Genomic DNA, 14,608 nt, shown 5'->3' with positions numbered 1-14,608 from the left:
CAGCTATAACATGTGAATCCTTCGCTCGCATCTAGTGTCAGAAACATCTGACCTGAGGGTAAGTTGGTGTTGAGATGCCGAAACCCAATAGGTTCGTCTGTAATAAGCAACTCCGATTCGGTAATATCGGAGCTTCAAGGCGTTACTTACCTACCTAAACCAGGTCATGGTGCATGTCCCGTTGATCCTCCGGGAATAATCCTCCGGAAAAGTTTCTTCGTCCGGCTTATATTCTCCCCAAGCTAAACCCTGGGCTGCATTAGATACTGTAGAGAGTGGGTGAAGGTTCATGTTAGATGACTATGTTTTCAATGTGACACGGAATCCCGTCTTTCCCAACCCACCCTTGCGAATATAAGATTCGCCAACTTAATCCATAGTATAGTTAGGGGGAACTATTTCTTTTTGTCAAAACTACAATTCGAGCCCTGTCAACACCCTACCAAATCGAAGTGGGCGCGCCGTCAGCGTCAATGGCTACTGTAGTTTGGAGCTGACTACGCCAAACATCAACAGGTTCAACAACTTCTCCTGGAACTGTTTCATATCCTTCCATCAATCATTACATCTATCATAAGTATCATATCACCGTCTAATAATTTATCCTGCTCTGATCCCCATACCCCTCCATCAAAAACTCCATATCATGCCATCCCGTCATCTCCATCTCACTCCCTGGCACATACTGCGCCATAGATCCTTCAGCCATCCCAAACCCCGGAAACGGCAAAAAGTCTAATAGTCCCTCCATCGACCCAAGTGCCATCCCTTGACCCTGCTGTGCTTGTACTTGTTCAGCCGACCAACCAGCTGGATACGGCGGATTGTTCATGTTGATTCCCTGCGGGGGCAAATTCGCTATACCCGGAGGATCAGTCGGATTGTTGGCGCACTCTGAGAATGTATCGACAACTTGAGCCAATCTCTTCATTGAGCCGCATTTATCCGTGTGGTTGATGACATTTCGTAAGGTCGCGACTAGACGTCGGACTTTGCTCTGGAGCATTACTTCATCTGGTCCAATACCTTCGCCAGGTCGTAACCGCAATAACCGCAGGATTAGTATCATAGCAGAGCAGTAGGCATAAAAGATATCAAGGCCAGAAAGACCATTGATAACATCAAAGTGATCTAGGAGTATCATCAGATAACTCAGTTGACATGCATGCTTCACACATAGAGCTGCATGTGTAGGAACCGGAGTTTTTGGTGCGTCTTCTTTCCGTGCTGCTGCAACGTCGCGAAGAAGAAGTGGACGTGTAGCCACGATGGCGATGTAATGAAAGTGAATGTGCAGAAGTAACACGGCGCGAAGTTGAGCTCTTGTTTTCCGCGCCAACGATACCTTTAATTCTTCCATATCAACAGCTCCTTCATGATCGATAGATTCCAGGGCCGGCCCCTCCATCTTGATCCACGAGACATCGAGACCAGGCGCTTTTCCAATATCCCTCTTCCAACCATTCAGCGCAGTTAAGATTTCATCCAACGTCGGCCCTGAACTTCGATTTATGTCAACGTGCAGAAGTCTTGTTCGCGCGAGAATGGCTTGAAGTTTGACAGACCATGATACGAGTCTTGCATCAGTTCCTATACCTCCTTCGACAAAGCCTTCTCGTGGTGGGACGACTTCGACGTCGAGTTCTTGAAGGCCACTAGGTCGACCAAGACTTGAAGCAAGGAATTGCTCAAAGGAGTAGAGCGTACAAAAGACCCATTTTCTAACTTCTCTCTCTAATGGTCTGAAGGAGGCACTCATGTCTGAGCGATGAAGACCAAGGGCAAAGGAGATTCGAGTAGCTGTTCCGGCAATGTTCCACGCAGCATTTCTTTCATTATTGTTATGTAGAAATAATGAAAGAAGGAGCAGAACTCGAACATTCGTAAGTGAGCACTTCGAGATAAACTGAGGGAGCAGACCCCTAGCCACTGCAATAGATCGTCGTCGAAGAGCAGAATGATCAACATTTGGTATTGACCTATCAGCAATAGAGCCAAATACCACAATCATATGAAGACAGCCTATCCAACCCCAGTCCGGTAATCGAAGTGGTCTCGAAGGAAGACGTGAACTGCGGCGAGCTTCGACGATGAAACTTTCGTACTCTTCCTCAAAGGTAGCTCTGTGGAATAGAGGAAAGTCGTCGTGAACATTCTTGAAGTATGACTGGATAAGTAGATCAAGGATTTCGTTTGAGGGAAATTGGCCGAGGATTTCATCCATGTCTGCTGTTGGAAGACGTGTAAAGTCGCGCGCAATGGCAGAGGTGATGGATCCAGGGGATGGTCCATCTTGAGGTGTTGCTGCAGTACGTGGTGGTTGGTCATCTTCGTCTTGTCCATCAGCTTCCAAAAGTCGACTTGTGTTGTCCTGCGTAAACTTGGTGGCTCCTTCACGACCAGGCGATGGATAAGGGCTATTATTAGAGTCAACAAGATTCCTGAGTTGATTCCAGAAGTTCAGAGTCCCTGAAGGTCCGATATAGTGCTCATGACCAGAGTTATCCTTCACAAGCGACGATTGCGGTTCTTCACTATGAGACTTTGAACTCCTCGGCGATGTATCAGCCCTCGAATCGGCCGTGATGATATCCGGGCCTGTACTCGGAGTCCGTTCTTTACTAGAAGGATTCTGCACCAGATCTTCAACTCTTATATGTGTTCTGTTGGGATCAGAAACATCAGGCATTTTATACCCCATCTTCTGACCCAATTGTGCAAGATCACTAACATGATCAAGAGTTTCATTCGGAAAAGCGCCTCTGACAATTGCTTCGAGACATCGATACCTAATGGTGTCAACGACGTTACACAACATCCAGAGAAGTGAGACAAACCTATCACTCAAGTCATCCACACTCCCGTAGAAACGCGTCTTTCGTGGCGCTGTATACGAGCAAGTGACATTATGTTCAAGACAATTCATACAGCCTACACCCGAAGGATCAGGTACACATTTGCACCTCCTCTACAAGCAGTCAACATCACTCAGAAGACATCTTTACAGCAAAATACTCACCTTTCGACAACGATCACAACTTTGAGCGTTCCTCTTACGGGATTCGTCAGGGATGCGCCGCAGACGACGCTTCGCATTTGCAGATTCAGACATGGTTTTACGGAGGAAAAGGACTCATCGAATCGATGCTTCCCGGATCTGGGGTTCCTTTTCCCGCGGGACGGATGCATGCTTCCGATGGAATACGTAGATGGCGTGGGAATAAGACGCTAATGGAATGCTACCTTTTAAGTTTGGGGATGGAGAAACTAAAGACCGCCGGCTACCCTACGCCTCGAGGTCGGACCAACATGACGACCTCTCCGTCAGTATAACGTTAGGCATTTGGCATGTTTCGTCGTCGTATTAATTCGTCGTTTGTCTACCACAAAAGCTGTCTTACCGCGAGAAGTAACATCAGAATGGCTAGTTCTTTGACACTCCCCGATTCCAGAACGTTGGCCTACGCTTTGGACTCCTCACCAAAAGAAGGACCCCTCATCATCTTGTCCAATTCCCTCACTGCACCTCTTTCAGTGTGGGATCACGTCGTCAAGGTCCTCAACAGCAATGGTTATCGCACTCTACGCTATGATCAGCCCGGCCATGGCGGATCATCCGCACCTAAGGATTTAAGCCCTACGTTTGACTCTATGGCTGAAGACGTCCATCATCTTCTCAAGAAGCTGGAGATCAACAAGGTCTACTCATGGATCGGTGTCTCGATGGGTGCGTCAGCAGGTGTCTACTTCACCACCAAGTATCCCAACGTTGTAAGCAAGCTCGCCATCTGCGACACCATCTCTTCATCGCCCATAAACGCCGGCACAGAAGATACCTTTGGTCCTCGCGTCGCCGCAGCCCGAGAAGCAGGTAATCTGGACTCAACCATCCAAAGCACACTAGAGCGATGGTTCGGCAAAGAGTGGCTCGAGAACAACCCTCAGGAAACACAGCGTATGCGGACAGTCATGTCTGGAACTACGATCGATGGTTTCGAAGCATGTTGTAACGCACTGAGAAGCGAGACTTTTGATCTTCGACCGAGGTTTGCTAAGATTGGTTCGAGTGTCGATGATGCGATTTGCATCGTTGGCGAGAAGGATGCGAATCTACCGGAGACTATGAAGGAGATGAGAGATAAGATCCAAGAGGGGTTTGAAGCGGCGGGTAAGAGCAACAAGATTGATTTGGTGATTATCAAGAATGCTGGCCATGTGTCGTTTGTAGATGGTTTTGAGCAGTTCACCGCTGAGGTGTTGAAGTGGTTGAAGGCATGATTACGCGTATCATTCCCTATACCGGTTATCGTATAATCAGACGAGTCTCGCTTTTCAATACAAGGATCATGTCGTATCAGTTCAACTCCCGCTGCAAGGTCGGTAAGCCGAGGATATCACCAACTCCCCAACCCCGCACCATCAAATGTCGGTATTTCACCAATAACACTTTCCAAGTTTCCAACCTCGCATGCAAAGCAACAATCTGATGTAAGATAATTCGGGGAACTTGATCATCACCTCGAAACGAAGAAAAACATATCACAAGATCCTAGTCGATAGCATCGGCGAACGCTAAAGGTGGAGTAGTGCCGAGGCTAGCCATCCCCCGACTCGCCGATCGGATATCAGCCACCAAATTCTGTTCTGCATGATGCACTTACTGTTGGCCGATGGTGCAGATTCTATGCCATGGGCTTGCATGAAATTTCGATAGTTTGAGAAAACCAAGAAACTTCGCCGAGTTTTATTAAAAGCCACTTTTGACAGTTAATGAGATAGCTGTGGATCCTGGTCGGAATCACTGTGATGCAACATCGGGAAAAAAAGGATAATTTACGTATGATTCAGTTGGTCATTATTCATTATGATAGAAAAGACTGCACTCTAATATCCAATTATACTCTCTGAACTTTTCAAGATTCACCCCTTGGAACTGTCATGACAGGTGGTTCCAGAACAACCGTTCTTCCATGCTTGATCAGCTCTGTAGCTTGCATGAAGAACGAATCAATCCTCAGAATAACAGGTCGCAAGAAAACCTTTGCAGCTACATCCTCCGTAGCACCAAGTCGCTGCAATGACTGATGAAACTTCTCCAACAACCGATAAGCAGCCTCGATATCTCGCGGATCACTCGCCAGCAAGAAGAGATAGATCAGAAAGTTTCCGCACAAGATAAGTTGCGTTCGGGCAACTGCACTGCATTAGTTACTGTTTCGGAGTGACATCTTGATCGGCAAACTTACATCTTCCCCAGAAGCTTGTTAGTTCCTCCTCGGTGATGTACGCCATGAATGTCGTGAAGAGCTCGAACTCTGCTAGTGCGGTGGAGAGCCATCGCTGAAGATTAGATCCTGGTGTGACCTTTGCGGCTCTTGTGGCTGGGAACATTAGACCCCGGAAGAGCAGCACCTGCGTAGCGAAGAAGGATATGTGAAGGGGTCCTGGTTCGTGTTAGACATCGGCGAATTCTAAAGATGCATGTCACATACCGTTATGGGCGTAGGGTCTCACGGCCAAACAGCTCGGGATGAGGCTGGGCCATTCCTTGAGGGTGTCTCGGATAGGTATCAGTTGAGTACGCGTCTGTTGAGTTGATCGTACACCGCTGGATCGTGTGAGTCACTGTCATCAATACGCCGATGGTTATGTTACTTACTAGCTGCAGTCAAGGATGGCACGCATCTCCCGAGACACAGTGATCATCTCAAGAAAGCGTGCACCGTCAGACACGCGGAACGTGGCATCCTCAGGATCGATCATATAGCGAAGATCGTCAGGGATATCCTCGCCAGACCGCAGATCATCCATGTCCGGGGGTGGAGTCGTGAAGGACTCGTAGCTTATATGCGGGGGATTACCGTGGCTTACAGCTGACCAGCAGTCTGTGTAAAAGACTGCCCACCAGAGCTTTTTGCGTAACCTCTTCTCCCAGGGCGCTATGTTCCACTTGTCAGGGTCTTGGTGCAGACCGAGCATCTGCGCTGTTGCTGTGGCTTGACAGGCCATTACCCATACATACGGTGTCTCAACGCTGTCAATCTCTGGGGGTACCATGTGCATCAGCAGCAGGGCTGACATTAGCCTCGAGAGATTAGGCGCATCAAGCTCTCGTCTCAACGCTTCTTGGGCATTGTTAGTGAGCTCATGCTGCTGGAATGGACAAGGTATTCCCGCAAGCGTTGCGTCCTGCTTCCAGAACACACACGCCAAGGCGTAAACGGCGCCCCGTAGCGACGAGGGTATGTCAAGCTTGGCGGTCGCGTATTGCCGAAGGAAGCGAGTCTTGTGGATGACGGGGAATCCTACGTGAACGTGCCGGAAATAAAGACGGACGAGGGCCGGGCCGTGGGGCCAGACGATGCGCTCTATCGCATCGGACGCCACCTGCCTAGCCTCGTTCTTGTGATCGGGGAACTCGTCAAGCAGCAGGAGGAAGTGCATCGGGTAATCATCCACATCAGGCCCGCCATGGTAGACCTGCACAAAGTTGGCGTCAATGCCCTCGCGCTCACTGAGAAGCACGGATCTAAAGGCGTCGAGGAAGTAAGGGTCCTGCTCTGAGCCTAACGCCATGGCGTGCGCCGTACGGCCTGGGACATCTTCAAGAGCGTAGGCGACTTCTTGATTAGGCTCCAGGCGCGGTGGATCTAGGCTGATGCTTCGATCCAGGGAACCTTCTCCAGGAGCTGGCACGGGATGGCGCACGAGACCGTTGTGTACAACGGCTGCGGACTCGGATCTGTGCCGAGTAGCTTCAGATGGCGCCGACGGTGAGATGGCCGATGTGCCAGATGCAGATACAGAAGCAGATGCGGACGCCGGGCTTAGTGCATCTTGGCCTCTGGAGGACTCGGGCCCAGGGCCGGATGTAGGCCGGTGGGCTAGAGGGTCAGTATCGGAGAGGGACTGGCATACCAAGCCTCTGCTTTTACAGAAAAGGCCTGTATTACAGGTTGATGCAACGGTCAGTATAAGCAATTCACAGATCGACTAGCGGGAAGTGTCACGTCAAGTGGAGTTTGTGTGAACCACTGGACTGGTAGTGGGTGGGAATCTGGGGGGGGGGCGCCTCACAAGGGGGTTCAGAGGTGATGACACAAGCAGTCTTCCGGCGACGACAGGCGTCGCAGGGTCTGTTCTTGCGGCTCCGTGGCTGACGGGCTTTACCAAAGTTACTGCGAATGCTGAACTTGCGGGGTGTAGCAGTGGACGAGGAAGAAGTTGCCCGTTCCCGATCGCTAGCCTCAGCATGAGAGTGATCCATCTGATCTTGGTATGATTGCTACTCGGAGGAGGCGGGCCAGGTACCCGTTAACGGTAATACGCTCCACGCGCGTTTGAGGGAGAGTGTGTAAAAACGAGCCAGGCTGCGGGAGCGAAGGAGGGAGAGAAAGAGGCGAAGAGATGTCGGCGAAAATCGCGTGATGGAGGGGGGCACCGGGAAAGATAAGTTGGCCGACAAGGGAGGGTTTGGGCGCAGAGCACGGAGTTGGCCGAGTGAGCTTTTTTAGGGGGCGGATCTTCTACTTACGTACTAGTGTCTCGGAAAACGAGATTAGTGTGAAATTACAGAGGGCACGGGAGCTAAAAGAAGAGCATGTTCAAGTGCCGTAGCTTCAGAACATGTTCGCGTTTTAGCCTGTCATGACGCGATTTCAAGATGCGACAATTAAACAAGTGGAGGGGTTGAAGATCTCAATCAGGTTCTACCGAGGTAACGTTGCTACTATCAGAAGGTAAAGTGATGAATTTTTATCCAGAATCCCCGCTATGTTTGATATGGTAAATGATAATTAAAAAGGTCTCAGTATGGGTAGAGTAGCAGATAACAGGCTTGCAATCTTGAAAAGAAACATCGCCAACGTGAATCTCGTAATTAAACAGACGTGGTCAGGGAGTTAGGTCCCTTGTTTCGCTGAAAAGAGTGCTCTTCAGTTGATCCAGGCTCACTCTCGGAGTAGGTCATATCCCAGCGTTCATCATAAACAGCTTGGACCTCCTTGGCAGTTGTGCCATCCTTGATGAAGGCGTCAAACCTCTTATCAGGGACTACAATGTGAAGTCCGTAGTAAACAGCAGCACTGACAACGAACCCAAAGAGGTAGTTCAGCTGGTAGAGGTTCTTTGCGCCATCTGAGACCTTAGCATTGACATTAACAGCAGCGATGAAGCCTGGCATTGTAGGCGCGACACCAACAATCCACTAAACAAGATTGAGTCAGTTGAGTATTCCGCGCAATTGAAACAGTGTGGAACTTACCGCGACAAAAGCACGCCAATTGACACCAAAGTTGTACCAGTAAATGCTATCCTTGTTACCCACAAAAAGATCGTCAACATTGACCTTGGCCTTCGCCACCAGGTTATAGTGAGCCACCATGAGACCAGTCATGGGCGCCAAGAAGACACTGTAGCCTGAGAGCACAGTGAGGAAGACCGTAGCGGTGTTGACGAGACGCCACGGGTTGACGATGGGGCTGAGAAGGGCCATGAGATAGGCACCTCGTCGAATGTTGATGTACTTGGGGAACACGGAAGCAAGATCGATACCGCCTGCGAGGGCGTTGCCGGGAAGATTGCTGCCGAGCTGAGAAATGGATAGGGCGAGACCGGCGAAGAAGATAGCAGCGCGGGTACCTGCGGTTGGATCCTTGGCCAAGAGAGCGGCGAGGAGGGTAGGGGGATTCCAGATAGCCTCGCCCATTCTCTTCTGCGTAGCGGCAGTGACGAGAATGCCAATGACAGACGCTCCAATACTGTAAAGCGGAAACGCAACAGTCTGGCCCCAAATAGCGTCCCCAGGCTTCTTCGACAGACGCGCATAATCGTTCTGGTTAAGAATACCAGCCGCAATACCACCAATCGTCGACATGATTCCCGAGATGGTAAGCCACGTAACACTCTGCGGACCACCAGTGACCGGAAGAGGTGTACTGTCAGCAAGAGTATCTCCAAATCCATCCGATCCCATGGTCGCCAGCGCCCAGATCAGAAGAACCAGGAAAAAGACCAGCGTGACAGAGCTAGCAAAGTAGAAGAACTTTTGTATTCGGTGCGGTTTGATCCATAGAAACGGGAGCGTGACGATGCAGAAGATGAAGTAGGAGACGAATTGCGCGGATGTCATGCCGGTCGACGCGGGGATCGTGTTGGGGATGTGTTTCTCGAGGTTGGGATCCCATGACAGAAGCATGAGATACGTGCATTGTCCGCCGACCCAAGACTGGAAGCCATACCAGACTTTGATACGTTAGTACAACCCAGACATCCAATGGAGGAGAGGTGACATACCGAGGGAGAGGAAGATGCGGTTCCAGATGACGAACTGCGATCCCCAGATTCCCCATACCGCTCGACTAAAGACAGGGAAGCCCACTGCAATCCGTAAGCCAATTGATCCTCGACGAAGGATTCGGGAGTGGAGTTTTACGTACCGTGGTAATAAGCTCCAGCAAGCGAAGCAAGAATCAGCGCAGCAGTCGCGAGGATGTTTCCGAGGATGATGGCGATGATGGCCTGCCACCACGTCAAGCCAAGGGGAATCAGCGCGCTGCCGGTCAGATACGTCGCAATGTTGCAGTTGATCAACAGCCCTGTCAGATGCCCGTTGGTTAGATGCGCTTATGCAGTGTGATTACTCTCCCCATCTCGGCAAAAAATAAAATCACAAACGAATGAAAAGTAACCGTACAGAAGTTGTGGAACGTTAGAAACGTCCATGTTCGTCGCTCAGTCCCAACAGGTCTGACATCTTCATTCTGCGGAGTAGCAAATTAGGGGGGTGACGCGTGTTAAGGAGGTTAAATAGTTGCGTACGATGAAGCGCGAACCACGCGGTAGTTCAATGCGCTTGAGAAGATTCGCAACGGCCATTGTTGGACAGATGAAATGCGAATAGCTTCAGATTTTCCCGAAGCCTCCGGATCGATAGTGTGTACAGTAGCTTGAGGCGGGCTGCTGTCACTGTGGGAAAGATTTAGGGGAAGGCAGAAACTATAAGGGTCCGCCGGGAGGGGGGGGGAGTTCATTGGTGTGACTGGCGTTCGATCTGCTAAAAAGAGTAATCCTCAGCCTTATCTTGTGATTGTCCAGTTGAGCCACAGACTGGAATTCGGGATCAGAGGAGAGATACGTACCCCGGATTGAGGCGTCGGCCAAGAGACGCACAACATTGTCCAATGATAGGGAGATCGGCAGTTCAGGGAGATACGATGCTGAAAGGAGAAGAGGTTCCGGTGCAGTTCGGGGAAGTTGTTCAATGTCTCCTCTTTTCTCTCTGGCGTCGGCCAACTCGCTCCATCCGTTCTCGCCGCCCCCCTCTCGCATGATCCAGTCTCAGCGAGGAAAACATTGGAGAGGAGTTATTTTTCCCACTCACTAATGAAAATGTCAGCTCTTGAAAAATAAAATGCAGTAGAACTACGCACTATGGATGACCTCTCACTTATAAAGATCTGGTGATACCTCTCTTCTACGCCGCCCCCACCGTAATATGCTTTCAGGCACCTCCAGGGTATCATCCTCCCAACCAACAGCACACTTCTCTACCGCCAACATGTCCCTGTACCGAATTGGAGTAGACGTCGGAGGTACCAACACGGACGCGGCCATTCTCGACATCCGAGCTGCTGCCACATCAACCCCTGGCCGTGGCGTCCTCGCCTCCCACAAGGCCTCTACCACGCGAGACATCACCAGCGGTATTGAGGCTGCCATAAGAGCAGTCCTCCGCGATTCAGGCGTTGATCAGAGCGGTGTTCTTAGCGTTACCATCGGCACAACGCACTTTATCAATGCGCTCGTGGAGGCTGATGCGCGAAGATTAGATCGTGTCGCTGTCGTGAGGCTGTGCGGGCCGTTTACTAGGCAATTACCACCGTTTTCGGATTTCCCTGTTGGATTGAGGAGTATTCTCGACGGAGGAGTTTATTACCTCGATGGAGGCCTTGAGATTGACGGACGAGAAATTGAACCGTTGAACCATGAGCAGATTAGACAGACTGCGCGTGATGTCGTCGCAAAGGGTATCAACGTTATCGCTCTGGTAGGCGTCTTCTCACCCCTCGACCACGACGGCAAACACGAAGAAGAATGCAGACGAATTCTTCTCCAAGAAGCACCATCCCTCCAGGTCGTATGCTCCCACGACATCGGCCCAACAGGATTCCTAGAACGAGAAAATGCCACCATTCTCAACGCCTCCATCCTGCGAACAGGACACCGCGTGAAGAAGGGTTTCAAGCGCGCCATGCATCGGCTGCAACTCACGTGTCCTCTCTTTTTATCGCAGAACGACGGCACGCTCATTGATGCAGACACAGCCGCTGAGTTTCCCATCAAGACTTTTGCGAGCGGTCCCACGAATAGTATGACCGGTGCTGCGTATCTCGCTGGACTGGATCATAAGCGTGAGAATGTCGCGGATGACGAGGAGCCGCAGGTTTTGGTTGTGGATATCGGTGGGACGACTACTGATGTCTGCGCACTTCTTCCATCGGGTTTTCCACGACAAGCACCTGGTTTCGTAGAAGTCGGCGGTGTGCGCACTGCGTTCTCTATGCCAGAGGTTGTATCAATCGGTCTCGGCGGCGGAAGCAAAGTGCAAGTCGACCCTACTACACAAAACGTCACTGTCGGTCCTGGATCAGTCGGACATTTACTCCAGCAAGAAGCCAGAGTCTTTGGAGGCAAGACATTAACGGCGAGTGATATCGTCGTCGCGCTGGGCAAAGCGAAACTAGGGGACCCCGAGCTCGTCAAAGACGTACCCGCGCACATCATCGAAAGCGGCCGCAAAGAGCTCAAGAAAATGCTCGAGGGCGTCGTCGAGCAAATGAAAGTTTCCTCCGCCCCCGTGCACGTCCTCCTCGTAGGCGGAGGCGCCCTGCTCGTAACCGAAGACCTCGCCGGCGTCGACAAGTGCATAGTACCCATCCACCAAGGCGCCGCCAACGCCGTCGGCGCAGCAATTGCCAAAGTATCCGGCGAGATCGACGTCGTGGAAATCCCCGAGGGACGCTCCGAAAAGACCATTGTGGACGCCGCGTGCGCGAAAGCAATCGACATGGCCATCTCCAAAGGCGCAGCGAAGAACGACGTCAAGATCGTGGAGATCACAAAGACACCGCTTCAGTACATGTCCAACGGCGCCATGAGACTGCAGGTTCGTGCGGTGGGACATCTCGCCATTCCTGAGGAACTCACGCCGCCGCCTTCACCGCCCGTGATAAGCGTGCAGGAGACAGAGGACGACGAGGGTGAGAAAGTCAGCGTTCCTGATGCTCTCACACCAACGTACAAGCCCTCTCTCCACGTCGATCTCGACGCCTATCGCCCTGATGTTCAGAACGGAACGTGGTATCTTTCCGAAGTTGATCTAGAGATGATCGCGACAGGATGCGGTGTTCTCGGCACAGGCGGTGGAGGACCGACACATCACGAGTACCTCAAGGGCTTGGATGCGCTACGAAATAATCCCAAGGGGAGATTACGGGTTATTTCGCCGAAGGCGCTCGAAGACGATGCTATGATTTGTTTTGGCTCGTGGTATGGGAGTCCGAGTGTGATTAATGAGCGTATCGCGGGCGGGAATGAGATTGTGACTGGTATCAATGCTGTGAACAAGGTTGTTGGAAACAAGACCTTTGATGGCATGTACATTGACGAGATGTAAGTCAAGTTCACTCTTGTGTCTGGGAGATGAGTACTAATAAAGACAGTGGTGGTGGAAATGGTATGAGTGCTTTCCCGCCAGCTGTTCACTTCGACGTCCCTGTCGTCGATGGCGATGCCATGGGTCGAGCTTATCCCACCATGTATCACGGTATGTTCTCAAACAGTCAGTCAATTGACTCCATCTAACTTCAACAGCTACTTTCAGTGTATACGGCCACTCCCTCACACCCTGCGTTCTCTCCGACGCCCGTGGAAACACCAGTGTCGTCATGGTAAGCATCACATCACCACCCACCAACCTCTTCACAATTCACTAACAACAACAGAGCACCGATAACCCAATCCGTCTCGAGAGTCTTCTCAGAACCACGGTAATCGAACTCGGTCTCGGCTGCGCAGTCTGCGCCAATCCCCTCCCCGGCTCCGTCATCAAATCTCACGGCGTTCCCAACACTGTGTCCCAGGCGTGGTATCTCGGCCGCGCAGTGCACAATGCTCGTCGCAAAAAGACCAGCTACGTTGACGCAATTGTAAGTCTTACCCTCTGTTCAATTGATCGCTACTATTCAATTGGGCGCTTCTGTTTGATCGAGTACTCGCTGACTGGTTAGTTTGACGTCTGTGCTGGAAAACTTCTCTTCACCGGCAAGATCGTCGATGTCCGTCGCTACATCGGCGGCGGCTACACAATGGGCTCCGTCGTGATCGCGCCCCTCAGCGAAGACGAGCGCGAATCCCACAAACAAGACGCCCCCAGCGACCGCCACATGGTGATCCCCTTCCAGAACGAATATCTCTACGCAGCCCTCAGCGACGCCGATGGCTCAGAAGCTTCACAACAGGTCGTATGCACAGTGCCCGATCTAATCTCCATTCTCGGTCAAGACGGTGAGGGCATTGGATCTCAGGATTTGAGGTACGGATTGCGCGTTAACGTTGTTGCGTTGCCGGCGCATCCGCTGTGGAAGACGGATAAGGGAATGAAGGTTGGTGGGCCTGAGGGCTTTGGGTTAAAGATTCCGTATACGGGGGTTGATAATGACTTTGTAGAGGGGAGGAGTGTGATTGATGAGTTTGGGGCATAGCGAGCATGAGAATTGGGATCGAGCATTTTTGAAGCATTCGAGGAGTTTGGCGTTGAAGCATTGCATTGCATGCATGAGAACGAGCGATGAGTGCTCGTTTATGAGTCTAATACCGATAGCACTTATGATTATAATGACGAAGCTGATATCTATGATTAAGATAAGGTGTAAGTGAGTGAGATTTGTTGACAGGTTGTGATGGTGAGGCTCAGTCAAGACCATTCTCGAAAGAGGAAGCGTCGGCATGTGTCTAGCTCCGGCAGTGCGTGTCATGCGGCACGGCACGCCAAGCGCAAATTGTCTTGGATCATTGACTACATTGCTAGAATATCTCTATTGGTAATAGATTTACTCGAGCTCCTGCTCCATCGCTCATCATTGACGGCCTGGCACTCCTCGTAACAGAATTTGAGTTTCAGCTACAGGGCATGATTCAGTGCGCCAGCATCAAAGTAAAGTTGGCGAGGCTTTCGGATACTGGAAGGACATTCCGCACTAGGAATTTGAACCAAGTGCACAGAGACAATAATAACAGAACATCGAATTGAGAATACGGATGATGATACAAGAATGCGGAGGGGAACGGTACGTCTCACTCAAGAAAACGCGACGCGGTCGCAGCGCGTCTGACAGGTGTAGGTTAAGCCGTCGTCGAGCCTCAGATTTATGTTGGTAGGGTAGGGTAGGCCAATTGACACGAGAACGTAAGAATTTCGAGTCTCTGCAATTCAGAGCTGGAGAACAACCGACAAACGAAGATTGTATTGAACTATTGAATGACTTGCTGACAATTACAGACGCTGGCGATGTGATGTTGATCAGCTCCCAGCAGTTTGGACCAGCCC

At 50.9% G+C, this 14,608-nt stretch overlaps 5 protein-coding genes across 9 annotated transcripts; 2 read left to right on the top strand and 3 right to left on the bottom strand.

Moving 5' to 3' along the window:
- Positions 1-334: 334 nt before the first annotated feature.
- On the bottom strand, positions 335-3,121 carry FOIG_00025 (uncharacterized protein). 2 transcript variants are annotated; one of them, XM_031195997.1, is made up of 3 exons: positions 3,020-3,121; positions 2,838-2,968; positions 335-2,789 (listed from the first exon to the last, which is right to left on the bottom strand). In XM_031195997.1, exons 1-3 carry the CDS (start codon positions 3,110-3,112, stop codon positions 593-595), a joined length of 2,421 nt encoding a protein of 806 aa, XP_031071764.1. In that variant the 5' UTR covers positions 3,113-3,121; the 3' UTR covers positions 335-592. The 2 variants fall into 2 exon arrangements, with proteins under 2 accessions (XP_031071764.1, XP_031071765.1); XM_031195998.1 differs by having other exon boundaries at positions 2,838-3,121.
- Positions 3,122-3,261: 140 nt separating this feature from the next.
- Positions 3,262-4,924, top strand: FOIG_00024 (3-oxoadipate enol-lactonase). Its single transcript, XM_031195996.1, has one exon. It carries the CDS (start codon positions 3,349-3,351, stop codon positions 4,276-4,278), a length of 930 nt encoding a protein of 309 aa, XP_031071763.1. The 5' UTR covers positions 3,262-3,348; the 3' UTR covers positions 4,279-4,924.
- On the bottom strand, positions 4,818-7,460 carry FOIG_00023 (uncharacterized protein). 3 transcript variants are annotated; one of them, XM_031195993.1, is made up of 5 exons: positions 7,078-7,460; positions 5,660-6,944; positions 5,493-5,608; positions 5,247-5,444; positions 4,818-5,194 (listed from the first exon to the last, which is right to left on the bottom strand). In XM_031195993.1, exons 1-5 carry the CDS (start codon positions 7,265-7,267, stop codon positions 4,914-4,916), a joined length of 2,070 nt encoding a protein of 689 aa, XP_031071760.1. In that variant the 5' UTR covers positions 7,268-7,460; the 3' UTR covers positions 4,818-4,913. The 3 variants fall into 3 exon arrangements, with proteins under 3 accessions (XP_031071760.1, XP_031071762.1, XP_031071761.1); XM_031195995.1 differs by lacking the exon at positions 7,078-7,460 and having other exon boundaries at positions 5,660-6,978; XM_031195994.1 differs by lacking the exon at positions 4,818-5,194 and having other exon boundaries at positions 5,444-5,608.
- A 222-nt stretch (positions 7,461-7,682) lies between these two features.
- On the bottom strand, positions 7,683-10,032 carry FOIG_00022 (uncharacterized protein). Of its 2 annotated transcripts, XM_031195991.1 has the most exons (6): positions 9,820-10,032; positions 9,695-9,761; positions 9,438-9,596; positions 9,295-9,378; positions 8,264-9,243; positions 7,683-8,206 (listed from the first exon to the last, which is right to left on the bottom strand). In XM_031195991.1, exons 1-6 carry the CDS (start codon positions 9,874-9,876, stop codon positions 7,880-7,882), a joined length of 1,674 nt encoding a protein of 557 aa, XP_031071758.1. In that variant the 5' UTR covers positions 9,877-10,032; the 3' UTR covers positions 7,683-7,879. The 2 variants fall into 2 exon arrangements, with proteins under 2 accessions (XP_031071758.1, XP_031071759.1); XM_031195992.1 differs by lacking the exon at positions 7,683-8,206 and having other exon boundaries at positions 8,207-9,243.
- A 331-nt stretch (positions 10,033-10,363) lies between these two features.
- On the top strand, positions 10,364-14,562 carry FOIG_00021 (uncharacterized protein). Its single transcript, XM_031195990.1, has 5 exons — positions 10,364-12,672; positions 12,723-12,826; positions 12,874-12,950; positions 13,005-13,208; positions 13,290-14,562. Exons 1-5 carry the CDS (start codon positions 10,496-10,498, stop codon positions 13,761-13,763), a joined length of 3,036 nt encoding a protein of 1,011 aa, XP_031071757.1. The 5' UTR covers positions 10,364-10,495; the 3' UTR covers positions 13,764-14,562.
- Positions 14,563-14,608: the final 46 nt, after the last annotated feature.

Source organism: Fusarium odoratissimum (genome assembly GCF_000260195.1).
Source record: "Fusarium odoratissimum NRRL 54006 unplaced genomic scaffold supercont1.1, whole genome shotgun sequence".
Lineage (NCBI taxonomy): Eukaryota > Fungi > Ascomycota > Sordariomycetes > Hypocreales > Nectriaceae > Fusarium > Fusarium odoratissimum.
Note: the sequence above shows the minus strand (reverse complement) of the source record. Positions and strands in the feature narration are given on the sequence as shown.